This window comes from Colossoma macropomum, unplaced genomic scaffold (genome assembly GCF_904425465.1).
Source record: "Colossoma macropomum unplaced genomic scaffold, Colossoma_macropomum, whole genome shotgun sequence".
NCBI classification, from domain to species: domain Eukaryota; kingdom Metazoa; phylum Chordata; class Actinopteri; order Characiformes; family Serrasalmidae; genus Colossoma; species Colossoma macropomum.
The window spans coordinates 16124786-16138015 of record NW_023494786.1 but is presented as its reverse complement, the minus strand read 5'-3'; the positions used below and the strand labels follow the sequence as shown (position 1 = coordinate 16138015).

General features: G+C 37.6%; 1 protein-coding gene across 1 annotated transcript in view; it reads left to right on the top strand.

Annotated features, from left to right (window-relative positions):
* Positions 1–13230, top strand: part of pitpnm3 (PITPNM family member 3) — a 118167-nt gene that overhangs the window by 16635 nt on the left and 88302 nt on the right. Inside the window, exon 2 of the mRNA XM_036562164.1 lies at positions 1649–1744. Within this exon, the coding sequence (XP_036418057.1) occupies positions 1649–1744 (96 nt within the window). The remainder of the gene's footprint in view (positions 1–1648; positions 1745–13230) is intronic.

The following is a 13230-nucleotide window of genomic DNA, read 5'->3' as shown; positions in this document are numbered from 1 at the left end:
TTGACTACAACGCCACTAATTATACTCTCTGTGTTGAAACATGCTTCTATTCGGTGTTCTTTAAGTAAATTCAATTTTTTGCCAGAACAACTAAAATTTGAACGTTTAAACGTCAGTAATTTCTCAACCGCATGGTGTGTTTTCTGTACATTGTAGAAGAAAAAATTTTAATTCTACTGACATAAAAGATTAAAAATTCAGAAGGTTTTAAACATGGATAAGCTATGGGCTGTCAAAAACTAATTCCCTCTCTCTATATAGATGTCCTCAATGACTCAGATCCATAATTACGACATCATGAACCAAATTATAGGATAGAGAGGAGATGATTGTGGGGTGACTTATAGCCATTTTTTAATTAACATTATTGCCGCTATCTGTCATTAGATTATAAAGCTATTAACATTGATTTGAGGGGGCTAGAACACCAGGGATCTTTGATGTGTGTTGTTCAGAGAGTTCTAACCCCACTATGATTGTAAAGGCTGGCCTGGTACTTGAAGAATATGCATTGACTGAAATTAATTTGGTGTCCTATTGACTTTATGCTCAATTAGATTTCTTGTGATGTTCAGAGCTTAACAGTACAGTGGTCTTGGCCTGGACATATGGTTCTGGGAAAAGGCTTTAATTAATATAGAACTTTTACATTGTGTTCTTGAAACTTTTTAAAAAGATAAAAAGGTAAAAAGACACTCACATCACTCACACCAAAACTAGTTCTTCTATGGAAAGAAACATTTTTGGTGACTAGATATTTAAAGGAGACATATTTTACTCTTTCCAGAATGCAGAACAGGGGAGTTTATGAGCTGTACCCCCCAGGAGCTGCAGAGGGGAGACTGAAATTGTGCACTGAAATTTGCAGAAAAGTGCCATGTTTAAGTGTGTTCATTGTAAAGAATACATTTACTTATTTTTATTTAGATAGTCACTAAAACATGTAATTTAGGTGTTCAAACTTTTGCATATGACTCTGTGACATTACATTGTTTTATACAGTCCTGTCCATCAGAGATGTCCATATGTGTAACGGCAGAGGCGATGGTTAAAGGGGGTGTGTTTGTTCAAGTGGGGGTGGGATGCTTGATCAATGTGATGCAGAATTGAGCTGCAAATCCTAACAGCGTGTATAATCACAAGCTTTCTGTAAGAGAGAAATGCACCAAAATTGCTGACATTTCACAACTTTTAGTTTCTTATGTGATAGATACCATGACAAGTAATGTATATACATACTATCAAGGATAAAGCTACTTTGTTTACTATGTCTCCTTTAAGAGTACTAAGTAGTTTCATTTATTTTATGTTTTGTTTTCTGTTGCTCAAATTCACTATTTCAATTTACAGCACGACTCAGCTCAAGTGTAATTAAATTAAAACTAAATTGCGAGTAGCTTGTTGCTACATCTGTTCTGAAAATTGACTCCTCCCCATTTTTGTTTCCCAAAAAACATCTTCACAGAAAACATATTTCAATTAGTAGACACTAGCCACATCCATGTCACTGGAGTTGTGTTGTATATTAATAGACAGGATAACGTTGTCATCATGTCATGTCTAATCAATTAGTCATACAGTGCTGATTAATTGCATGGGCACTTATGATCTGAGGACTGATCGTTTCTTTCCCTCTTCTCCCCTGTAGTGACTTTACGCAAGCACAGTGCTTCCCACTGGCGTATGCAGAACATCGCCCAAGAATCCGTTGACAGCTCTGATGATGAGTTCTTCGATGCTCGAGGTTAGTGTCATTTTCTTTCCTTTGTAACCTGGTGTCCTGAATTCACCTCTCCAGTGGTTGCTTCTGTCCTCTCTCTCTTGCTCCCTGTCTCTCTCTCGCTTGCGGTCTGTCTCTCTTTTTCTTTTGTCTTATATTTTATTAGGTGCCACTCTATAACCCTGACACATCAGAGTCAATCTGGTGCATACTAATACTGCTGTAACTTCACATTGAAAGAACTTTTGGCCTTTCTAAATAGAGAAAAGATGAATCAAACTGTAGAACCTGCCTTTTAGCATTCAGTAGATTTGTTTTGTCATGCTAGTGGTGAATATCTACAGCTTTAATAATAGAAAAAAACATTTGTGGAATTCTTGGTTTATTTACACTAATATCCATGTCAGATTGACCCAATTGCAGTGTATAATGCAGTCAGTAAAGCAATCCAAAAACTTAAATCTGTTTCTGCTGTTATGAACCATCAAAAAATCCATGCTGCAGTGTTATCCATGCTGTTGAAGCTCCACATGTAATCTAGTTTCATAAGCCAGACTTCTTACTATTGGTATTACTATTACTATTACTTCTAATTAGCCAATTAACAGAAATCAGAAATGGCAGGATATTTTGTTATTTAAACAAATGAACAGTCAGGTTTTGCTATGTTGTTTTTACTGGGTACATTTTTAGAAGAAGGGATCACAAGATAGGCAGATGGGCAAAATGCAGGCAAATCCATCAACTAGTCATTAATAAACAAAGGCAGGTAAAAGTAAAATATCAGAAGAAATATCAGAAGAGCTAATCACAGATAGTCAATCAGAGTAAAGCAGGCAAAATTCTGCAAAAAATACTGTACAATATATGTCAGACAGTCTAGGTAATTGTGGAAGGAGCATCTGAGGCTGATACTATACCTAATCTGATGCTGGCTAAGTACATACCTTATTCACTTGGGCACAATGTAAGAAACGCTTTCACTCTACCCACATTTTATCGCACTAACTATGCACCATTTCTGTAAGACTGCAGCCCCTGTGTTAAACTCTTTACTTGCATTTGCCAGTGAGAGTATGGTCTGAAATACTGGGTTTAGCTGATGACTTTGATGAAAGCTGTGCTCAGCAGGCTAAAGAGAAGGTCATACTGAGTTGTTCAAGATTTTAGGTGCGACATTATAATGGTGTGAAATGTTCCAACTCATCCTCATTCAGCTGCACTCACTGATGGAGGTCTTCAGCCATTATTACATCTGCAGTGACTTCTTGAAACGGAACATTTAATCTGGAAATCCCTTGAAATCAGATGCCGCATCCTGGCTGTGGGGTAGTTGATTGTAGGAAAACATTTGTGCTACAGGAGTTTTATGGCATATATTTGCTATTACGGAATGGATGTAAGGGGTAAGGCTGGGTTGCTGGTTCAGTGAACTGAAATAGAAGCCACCATACTATAGTCAAAATACCATACTGCTGCTATATTGTTTAGAGGAGACCCTGTTATGAATTTTTATTGATTGATTCTGATTGCTTTACAGTCAAATTGCCAGAATGAATGATCTTAATTTACTTTTACTTGTTATTCTTTGTTTGACCTGAAGCTCTGAGGCTCTGAGGGTTAAATGAACACATGAAACAGAATAGGTCGAGTCCTTTTTTGTAAGCCAAAGTCACTATATAAATAACAAGGCAAAATGATTTGCTCTTGAATAGGCCAACTGATGTTATTCTTCGAAAAATCAGTGTTAAAGTGCTACAAAATACAGTGTAAGTGTACTTATCTGGCTCATGTTATTTATCAAATTGCATCATCAAACTGCAACACAGATCAGCCAAAATCAAAATAACAGATTGACTGATTGCAGATTGTGTGTTAGGAGTAAAAATTTACCAATTCTGATGTTGGCCATTTTCAATCTTGTCTGATTTACATAATGCACCCCAACAGTGCTGCATATTGTGACTGCGATATACCTTACATAAAACAAACATAATACAAACAATCAGTGAACCAGCTGTGATCTGGTTAAGGAGTGGCCTGCTATATTTTGATTAAAATGATTTATGTTTGTTGGATTACATGACTTGCCTTGATTCATCAAAAAGCATAAAAACTCCTCTCGAATGTTTGAGGTGGGTCAGAATGCTCATAGCCTACAATAAAAAATGTAGTGATTTGTTAGTGGGTCATTTGCATATTGCAGCCTTCTGTGATGTTTTATTGCAAAGACCAATTTTGGGGTAATGATTAACAAATGATAAATATATTGAATAATTACTGAAGCCATCATACGCTTAACACACGTGATGGTCTCACATTATGGTATCAGTATCAATAGTTAGATTGATCTCTACCATTATGTGAATTAGACCAATCAATGTACATATGCCATACATACACCCATTGATGTCTTTAAGTATCTTTAACATCAAGATATTTAAATGGTTCCTGGTTTTTGGCTCATCCTGTATTTGAATATATGTGGCTAGATATGCAGTAGATGGTGATTGATCATGCAGTGGTGCGTGTTGTACAGATTTAGAATCTCTTCTGGCGCTCAGAGGGAGTCCCAGAGAAATACCCACCGCTTGGCTCGCTCTGTGAATAGAGGTGTAATTAAAATGGGCGATTCTCCATTAGAGGTGAGAACAGCACTGCAGCCTCTCTTGAGGTTTCCAGGGAAATCAGCAAGCAGCATATTTTAGTAAATGCACAGGCACTCTTTTAATTATGGGCTTGATGAAGCTGCTTTTTTCTAATATTAGGCATTGGCCATGACTGTATTAGTGTTTCATGAATGTTCTGTGCTTTTTTGTATTGGTGCTCTAGCGAGTAGTATTACCTTATAGTGTAAATATCCTTTTGTGGCCCAAATGACTGTATGCTGTAATGTATTCAGACTTCTTCCTCTAGGCTGATGTCTGTTATCCATGGATGGACATAAAGTTGTAGTGGGCTCAGTCATTATTGGAAGCAATGTCCAATATGCTCAGCAGTGCACGTTTCCACATTCATCCTTAATGGGACACATTTCTTATTCATCCTTCAAGAGAGTCCTCTGCCCTGTCATATAACACAGCTGTTCAATTAAAGTCCAGATGTTATCTGCAGATAAGGATGGTGAAGGCCCCAGTCAAATCTCTCCTCTGTTTTCATGCAGATTATAATTATTTTTCAATTGGTTTCTTTGAAGAGCTTTTGCATGAACTGTCAGATGCACAGACAGAGATGGTTGTCTTGTCTCCTGGTTCCTATGCATGAACCAGGATCAGACACTAAACTGAGAAACTCATCATTTCAAGACAGGGCTGCACAATATACTGTTCCTTAATCATAATTTCTACATCAACCTTTGCAGTACTGACTTCCTGGCCAATCACAGATGTTCTTTGGATGAATCAAGATTTTCACTTTCAACAAATATAAACAATTCTAGTCACAAATAATGCAGGCCAGGCCTTAACCATGTCACATCTATAATGTATTTTCAATAGAATATTGAACTGCTGTCTTAAAGGGGCACTCTGGTCTGAAACTAGCATTAAAACGTTAAAATTTTCTTTAAACTGGAAAATCTCACTCTATAGGCTAGTGTGTTACCACTGTAGGATTCAAGCAAGCATGTTAACAACAGATAACAACAGACCCTTTCCATTGCTTGTGTGATAATTAGATCCATAGACATCAATTATCTGGATTTATTTGTATTTGTTTTTTTTATTTATTTTTTTTTTATATATTTATTTTTTTTTAACATATTGCAGTATTTATCGCAAAAAAGGAGAATATTGCCATGTGATGTTTTCCACATTATTGTTCAGCCCTATTTCAGGATAAGACTAGCATGTCACTACAAGGGACTAAATTGGGATAAAAAGATCACAAAAAACAGTAAATATGCTCCCCGATTTTGTTGTTTTTCCCTCTTGAGCAGTATTTGCATGATTGCACCGTGTTCAGGTTGACCAAAATACACTTAAGGAGCAAGAAGTAGAAGAAGGCAGAGGAAGGGATAGAGAAAGAGAGAGCGAGAGACTTAGTCAGACAGTGCTTGAGTGTGTGGGTATTATTTCTCTGGGCCTATGACAATGAACCTCCAGGACATTTATTTATTTTCTTATGATTAATGCCATCCCCCATGCTATAAAGCAGCCGGAGGAATAAAGCCGTGAGAAATGTATTACGCTGTCACAAAACATTACCAGGGAAATGCTAAAGACATAAGCTGCCCTAGCTACAATAGAGGCACAGAGGAGCTGCCTCAACATTACTCTGTCAGATACAGAATGAGTACATTTCACCAGTTCTCCATGGGCTGTGACATAAAGTAGATATTTGGGCATTTTCAGGAGTTGCCTTCAGTGTTGATATAGGTGAGGTTAAATCATGAAGCAGGCGTAACTAAGAAAAACAGTCTGAAATGCTGAAATGTTAGGAAAGCTCTGTTAGTGCTGCACTCTTCACAATAAAGGTGTCAGAAAGGGTTCTTTGAAGCGATGGCATATAAGAACCACTTTTGTTTCCTGAAAGACCCTTTCAGTGAATTGTTCTTCAGAACACAGTTTCTGTAAATGAGATGAGCAAGTTAGAAAAACATTTTAAGGTTTAAAGAACCTCCACAGAATGTAAAGGATCTGTCCTGATGAAAGCTTTTCTGTTGAACCATACATCCATACATAAATCAGTTATATTTCATATATCAATATCTCTTTTTCTGGGTACTTCTAATTATTTTGAAAGTTACATAAAATACATAAAATCTGAATCATTCTTTCTGAATATCTGATTTCTTTTTGATTAATGTTTACAATACTGTTTAACCCTCTACTGTACGCATCATGAGAGAAATCAACCTCATTGTTAAATTCAAAAACATTTTTAAGTAATAATGTGTGCAGGGGTCCTTTTGGGGTATGTTGCCCTGAGGCAACATTGTGTGACAATAGGAAGAAATGATATAAAGTTGTTCCCTGAAGTGGTGAGTTCTGGCTTGTGACTGGCTAAATCCATTCCACTGCCCTGCAGTGTTGCTTCTAGACAACAAATATGCTTTGGCAAATTCTCATAACAAAAATAATTATACTGAATATTAAAAAAGAGGTTTAAAAGTGTCCATTAAGAGACAGTATGACAAATACATCCTTTTATTGACTTACTTAAACTCTTCCCTTTATTATTAACCCTGTCATTGTCGCTAAATATGTATAATGTTGGTGTAAGGCGAGGAAAATGGGTTTGTTGCCTAGAGACAATGTCGTGCAATAGAGGGTTAAGGTTCCCTTTGGCATAATTTTAAGAGAAGACCAACCAAACAAGCTATTTTGGGTTTGTAATATATTCTTTTAGCATAGTAGCAGTACTCAGGATCATTGTGCGAAATACCCCCTGGTATTCGGGGGGTCCCATGTTGCCTGGCTTCTCCAGTGTTGGCTGGCTAATAGCCACACTTATGCTAACAATAGAGGTGGCAAAATATTTGGTTTAACAGTTCTTCTTTTGGAAAGGCTCTTTTCTAGTTTGGTAATGTGGTCTTCCACACATTAATTGAGATCTTACACGTGTCCTCTTTTGTCTTTTGGGAAATGAGTAACAGTTCTTTGCACCAATCCCCTTTAGAAAATTGGGCAGCTTTTCCGATTTACAAATACACTGTGGCATATTGTAAAGTTTTTCAGAGGTATCCTGGGCGTAGTTGCTAGGCTATGAAAGACCAAGTGGGTGAATCAGTTTGCTACAGCGCCTTCTATAGGCATTTCTAGTTAGTTAAGAATATCAAAGGCAGAAGCTTGCTGCTTTGTGGTTGAAGCAGGCTAAACAATGAATTTTGGCTGAATTTGTATTTGGGCGTTGATTTTACCCCAATGGACAACATAATGTCATGATAAGTTTTTTGTCAGGAACCCCTCAGAAACATTTTGTTTCTGAGATATTCAAGGCATCTAAGAGGCTAATTAGAGAGTCCTGGACCCCCTAGGACCCCCTCTATTTCGCACCTTGCTCAGGATGCAGGAGTTTTTCTGTAAAAGAGGAGAATTTTTGTAAATATCATGAAAAAACATGACAAAATATTGTGCTACAGAATTTATTTGTTACCGTCCAGCACTTCTCTCTGAATCCACGAAAGCATTTAAACGACTTGACCACTCCCAGTTGTAGTTGCTCTAAGCAGAATGGTGAAAGGCTGCTGTTTAATTTGACAGACGGCGTATCTGGAGCACAGGTTCTATAGCACCAGCCGCTGCCTGCAGAGCGTGGCCTTTTTACTGAAGCTGTTTATAACAAGTGTTGAATCTCAGGAGACTGATGACGTGTGAAACAGTTTAACCACATTATGTTGTTTTTCTACTTGCTGTCCATGTTTTTGGACATGTGCTTTGGTGAAAGGAAGTGGGTCTGCGTGTGTTTGTGTGCATGTGTGGAGGTGTGCTTTCAGCAAATCATAGATGTACGTCAGCAAAGATGCTGGTAACAATTTTGGGCCTCCTGAAAATTTCATAGATGGAGTCCTTGCCTCATCTTATTTCCCTTAGCAGAACCTGTCAAAACAAGCCAATATTTTCATAACGCTACTCTTAATTTTGTTATAGTGTCATAATTCTAACTCTTATATAGAATAAAGCAAGCTGTAGATATGGATCTAAGCAACATGTCTGCATACACTTCAACACTGTAGTATTTGTACAGTTGCAAATTGTAGCATTGCATCTCGGCTGTTGAAGCAATACTCTATAATCAAGTCTTTTTTGACTAGTATAGGACAGATGCAATATTTAAAATCCACTAAAATCTCAATGAACATACTTGTTCATGCAGCTATAGATAAGTCATGGAACAGGACAACTTTCTGCTTCACCTTCACTTTTAGCTTTTACATTTCGTTGGTGAAGAGAAAAGGACATCTTAACACATAAACACTGGGCATGTTGAACTATTGATTTGTGAGGAAAAAACTCAAAAACAAAAAATTTGGATATGGGGTTTTTTTTAGACATCTTTGTTGTCATTTCCAAATGCAGTACCTAAAGGTAAAGTATGTCATAATAAGTCAACTTTACCTTAGAAAAACTGGGTGATAGCTTACTATCTTCTCCATTTTGACATAATTTTTCCTAGCATTTTTAAAAGTGTGATCAATGTTTTTTGGTGGCATCTTTGTTAGAATTAAAAACAAAACTCTTGTTCTTCAAAACGATTGTGACCAGGATACATTTTAGGCCAAAACTTTAGCGTCAAAACTATTGTAAAACAATGTCTCAGACACCAGGCAGTGTATTTGTAACCCTTTCATGCAGTTGCTTTCTGTGAGGGAGCTCTTAGAGACATTAAACCAGATGTCTGGTTTTTATCCATGAACTGTGAACTGTGAAGAGGAGCCACTCTGAATGACTTTGTGTACACCTTGATTTAATTTTGTAGAAATTTTGAAAAATTGGTAGAACTCCCCTTTACAGTACACAAGGGCCCTTGGAATTGACCTAAACCCCACTCCCCAACACACCTCCCACAGCACCCCTGTGTATCTGTGACTGATACTTACCGAGTGTGTTTGCGTGCATGTGTGTAGAAGAACAATTTCAGTAAGTCTTAGATGTGTGTGTGTGTATGTGTGAATGATACTAGTGAGGTTGGTAGCAGCGATATAGGGGTGTTGTGTGTGTTTCTGTGCGTGGTCTCTGTTAGCTCCCCCTCAGCTCTGTGTGCTCTGTGTGTGTGTGCTGTCTGTGCTCAGTGTGCAGTACTCATGATCAAATTGTGCGGAGAGAGAGATGAAGAGAGTGGTCACAATCACAGCTCACTGCCAACACTGCCTTCACCTGTCTGACACTCTGACACCTCCACTCAGCCATGCACGCCTTCATATCTCCGGCAGCTCAGATACTCGCTCTCAGTCTCCGCCGCCTCAGCGCTGACACTGCAGGCGAGCTGCACAAAGAATAGTGTATTGTGTTGAAGTCCTTGGACAAGCTCTCCAGTGTGGAGTATAGGATATGAATAGGTAGCTTACAGTTTGCAGTGTTGGTAATTCATAAAATCCTGGATTATTAATGTGTTATTGTGTCTGAAATATGGATGTAAAAATGGATCTGAAGGCACAGTGTTGCCTTGCAACACCATCTCCCGCATGATGGGCTTTTGAAAAATACATTTTAGGCCAAAACCTTATGTCAAAACTATTATAAAACATCAGGCAGTGTATTCTTAACACTTTCATGCAATAACCTTCTGTGATGTAGTTGTGAGAGACATTAAATGCTTCAGATGTCTGGTTCCTATCACCACAGCTGTGAACATTTCTGGCTCTGTAAGTTTCTCTAGAACAGAGTAATTCACATCTAACCACTCTGACTGACTTTGTGTACATATTAATGGTTTAATTATGTAGAAATTTTGAAACAGTGGTAGAACTCCCCTTTACAGTACACATTATTTTTTCAACCTATTCTCAAACTAAACAAAAAAAGGAAATCTGTATTCCACTATTATCTAAATAATTCATTCGGTTACAGTTTTGTAATCACTGTATATTTAAGAATAATTTTGAATCTTATCAAATTTAACAAATTGAATCATGGTGAAATCAAAGAGAGAGTTTGCTAGGGATGTGCACAGGTACTCGAGTACCCAATTAACTATTTCTGGTACCATGTGTCGAATATTGAAGTCACTATTCGGTGTTTGTTACATTTTAGCAGACAGAGATGGAGAAAATATACAGGCTAATAATGCTGATTTATACCTCTAAAGTGGAGTGAAAATAGCTAGTGCAATGTGATTTTGTAAATAAAAAACATTTCTGAGAAGGTTACACTGTCCCTGATATCTGAACACCCTGAGATTTGCAGTAACAACTCTGTCCCTGCCTCAAAATTTACTCACAGCCAGTTCAGCTTCTACTAGTAGGCCTAGCTCTCCATATTAATTTAGTATATCTCTCGCCCCACGTCACCATCGATCTGTAATCCAGTTAAGAGACTGAGGCCAGTGCATCACAGCCATATTATAAAGATGATTCCTCTAATAGTACACTGTAGTGCCCCATGTCCAAGCACACTGTCTTGGCCTACACTCATAGTCCTATTTAATATATTAGTGAGTTTATTGTCATGAGAACACAAGAAGGAATACAATCAGTGCTCATTCAAACCCATGCCTGCTTTGCTCTCAGTGCCTTTATTGACATGTTGAAAAATCTCCATGGTGGCTAATCCAAATCTGTTATCGCACGCTTGCTTGAGTAATGAGAAGGATTTGTTGGAGTGTGTCTAACCACACCATATTTACAGTGGGATATCAGCTCGGGCTTCTGATTTAAAGCAGTCGTAAATTGCTACCGGAGGCAGAGTGCTTCCACCATTTGTCATGTTACTACAGCCGTTCGTTTTGCTGCCATTACTAATTCATTAGCATGACACTATGCTACACTGCAGCACCGAAATTTGTCTTAGTGGTTTTTTTTCCTATTGATTATGCAGGGGCTACTGCGGCTCACTGGCTGTCCAAGTGCTCAGATCTCCCGCTGTTTCTGCCCCTGCTATAAAACTGTGTTAATTACTCTAATCAGAATCTACTTAGGAGGGCATTTGTGACTTCTGTAGGACTAAAGGGCAGTGTGTAATGTCTTCACCCCTCATTTATAATGTCAGTGGTCCGGTGTGGCCTGGTGTATAGGGCTTTTCTTTTCAGGTGTGTTTTGTTTGGTTTGCATCATGGAGTGTATGATTATGATTGCAGGCAGATGACAGCTGCTCCCCTGGCACACAGATTCTCTATGCAAACAGGCAAACTAATCACACCTCCGAGAAAATCTCTGCATGTGTGCAGGGAATGGAGTGTGAACAGTCACATTGTGACTAGATTGCATGATTTTCATATGTCAGACTGTATGAATGTTTGTTTTGCTAGAATACTTCCAGGATACACGTCCTAACAGGGCCAATATGATGGGAAAATAAGTTTCCTTTTTTTAAATGAAAAATTTAATGCATGCATATGGGAACTGAAAATGCTGTGGGGGCTGCAGCACAACAAAGACTTCAGCACTGTTCAAAGTGCCCATATCATAGAAAACTTTCCTCACTTTTTAACACTGTTAAAGCTTCAATCAGCCTTTCACTCCTCAATCCATGCAGTCTATGTATGGAAGTTAAGCTGTAAAAACAACCCATTTTGAATGTATTGTTTTTGTGCTGTCACGAAAAACAACACATTTACATATCGTCGCTGTCCAATGAAAACCACGTATCTCCATTTTTGTTGATTTTTAGTTTTCTACATCGTTTCAACACACCAGCTATCCTTTACATTGATTGATAAAAATGCTCTAAAATCACTTGACACAAAATCTCTTTACATTGACTTACATTGAAATGTAAGAGTGTTTTTGCCTTCTCCTGTAAAGTTAATATTTTGGAGATACTTGTTTTTCATTGGACAGCGACAATATATATAGCAATTTAGTCCCACCCAATGATGCTGAAGTTATAAGGAGTGTTTCACTCTTGACAGTTTTTTTTAACTAAGCATAGTACAGGACAGCCAGACAGATTCAGAATTCATTTACATATATCAGTCTTAAAGCTACAGTAACCTTACACACTAACTCTAGCCTTCTAATTCTCAGGGATAAAGAGACTGCAACTGCCAAAATAATATTAAAAATAAAAATAAACTGAATCTTAAAACTGCACTTTCTTAGCTGTAATTGTGTGCAGTGTGCGCAAGAACATTTCTTGTAATGTTGGTTGTGTTTAGGACTCCATACCGAGAGGATGAATCGGATGATTACATGTATGTTGAAAGTGTGTTCAAAGAGAACTCTCAAAGTCAAAACTTGGTAACAGACATGTCTTCCAAGGATGGAAGTGAATTATCTACTGTTGCCATCATATCCTCTTTAATGTTGAATTTGCCTTTGAAATCTAAACATTGAGCTGGACCTTCTTTTTAAGCCTGTGCTCAAAGACGTTAATACAGGAAAAACATAGGACGTGGTCCAAAAAACTACCATGGAATTTGACCCAACGTGTCTTTCAAATTTAATCCATAAACCTACATAGTTCAGCTTTAAAATAAATTGAGTGTAGTCAAGACTGTGTGCCTGTTTTAGGATGGAGTATGTTTATTATTTTTTTTATTTTATGCATTTTTATTTTTATTTAGTTTTATTTAAATATTTTCAAATTCTGTAATAGCCATGCACTGTTAAAGTTAATGCTGCATTTTCATTACGATGAGCTCAATCACTTCCCTCACCAGCTATTAGCTGCTTTGGGGGGCGTGCCACTAAAGCATACGCAGAATTAGTGAGAGTTATTACCTGAGATTGATTTTTAACCTTAAAAAAATCATCTACCATCATAATGTTTTGAAAACATTTGTTTTTTCCAACCATTATCTTTCTCGCTATATGTGCATTGGAGTATTGAGTCAAAGTTTGAGACAATTGTTTGATGCACCACGTATCTGTTTAGTCATCACACAGCTCATTTGCATAAAGTTCATTTGGA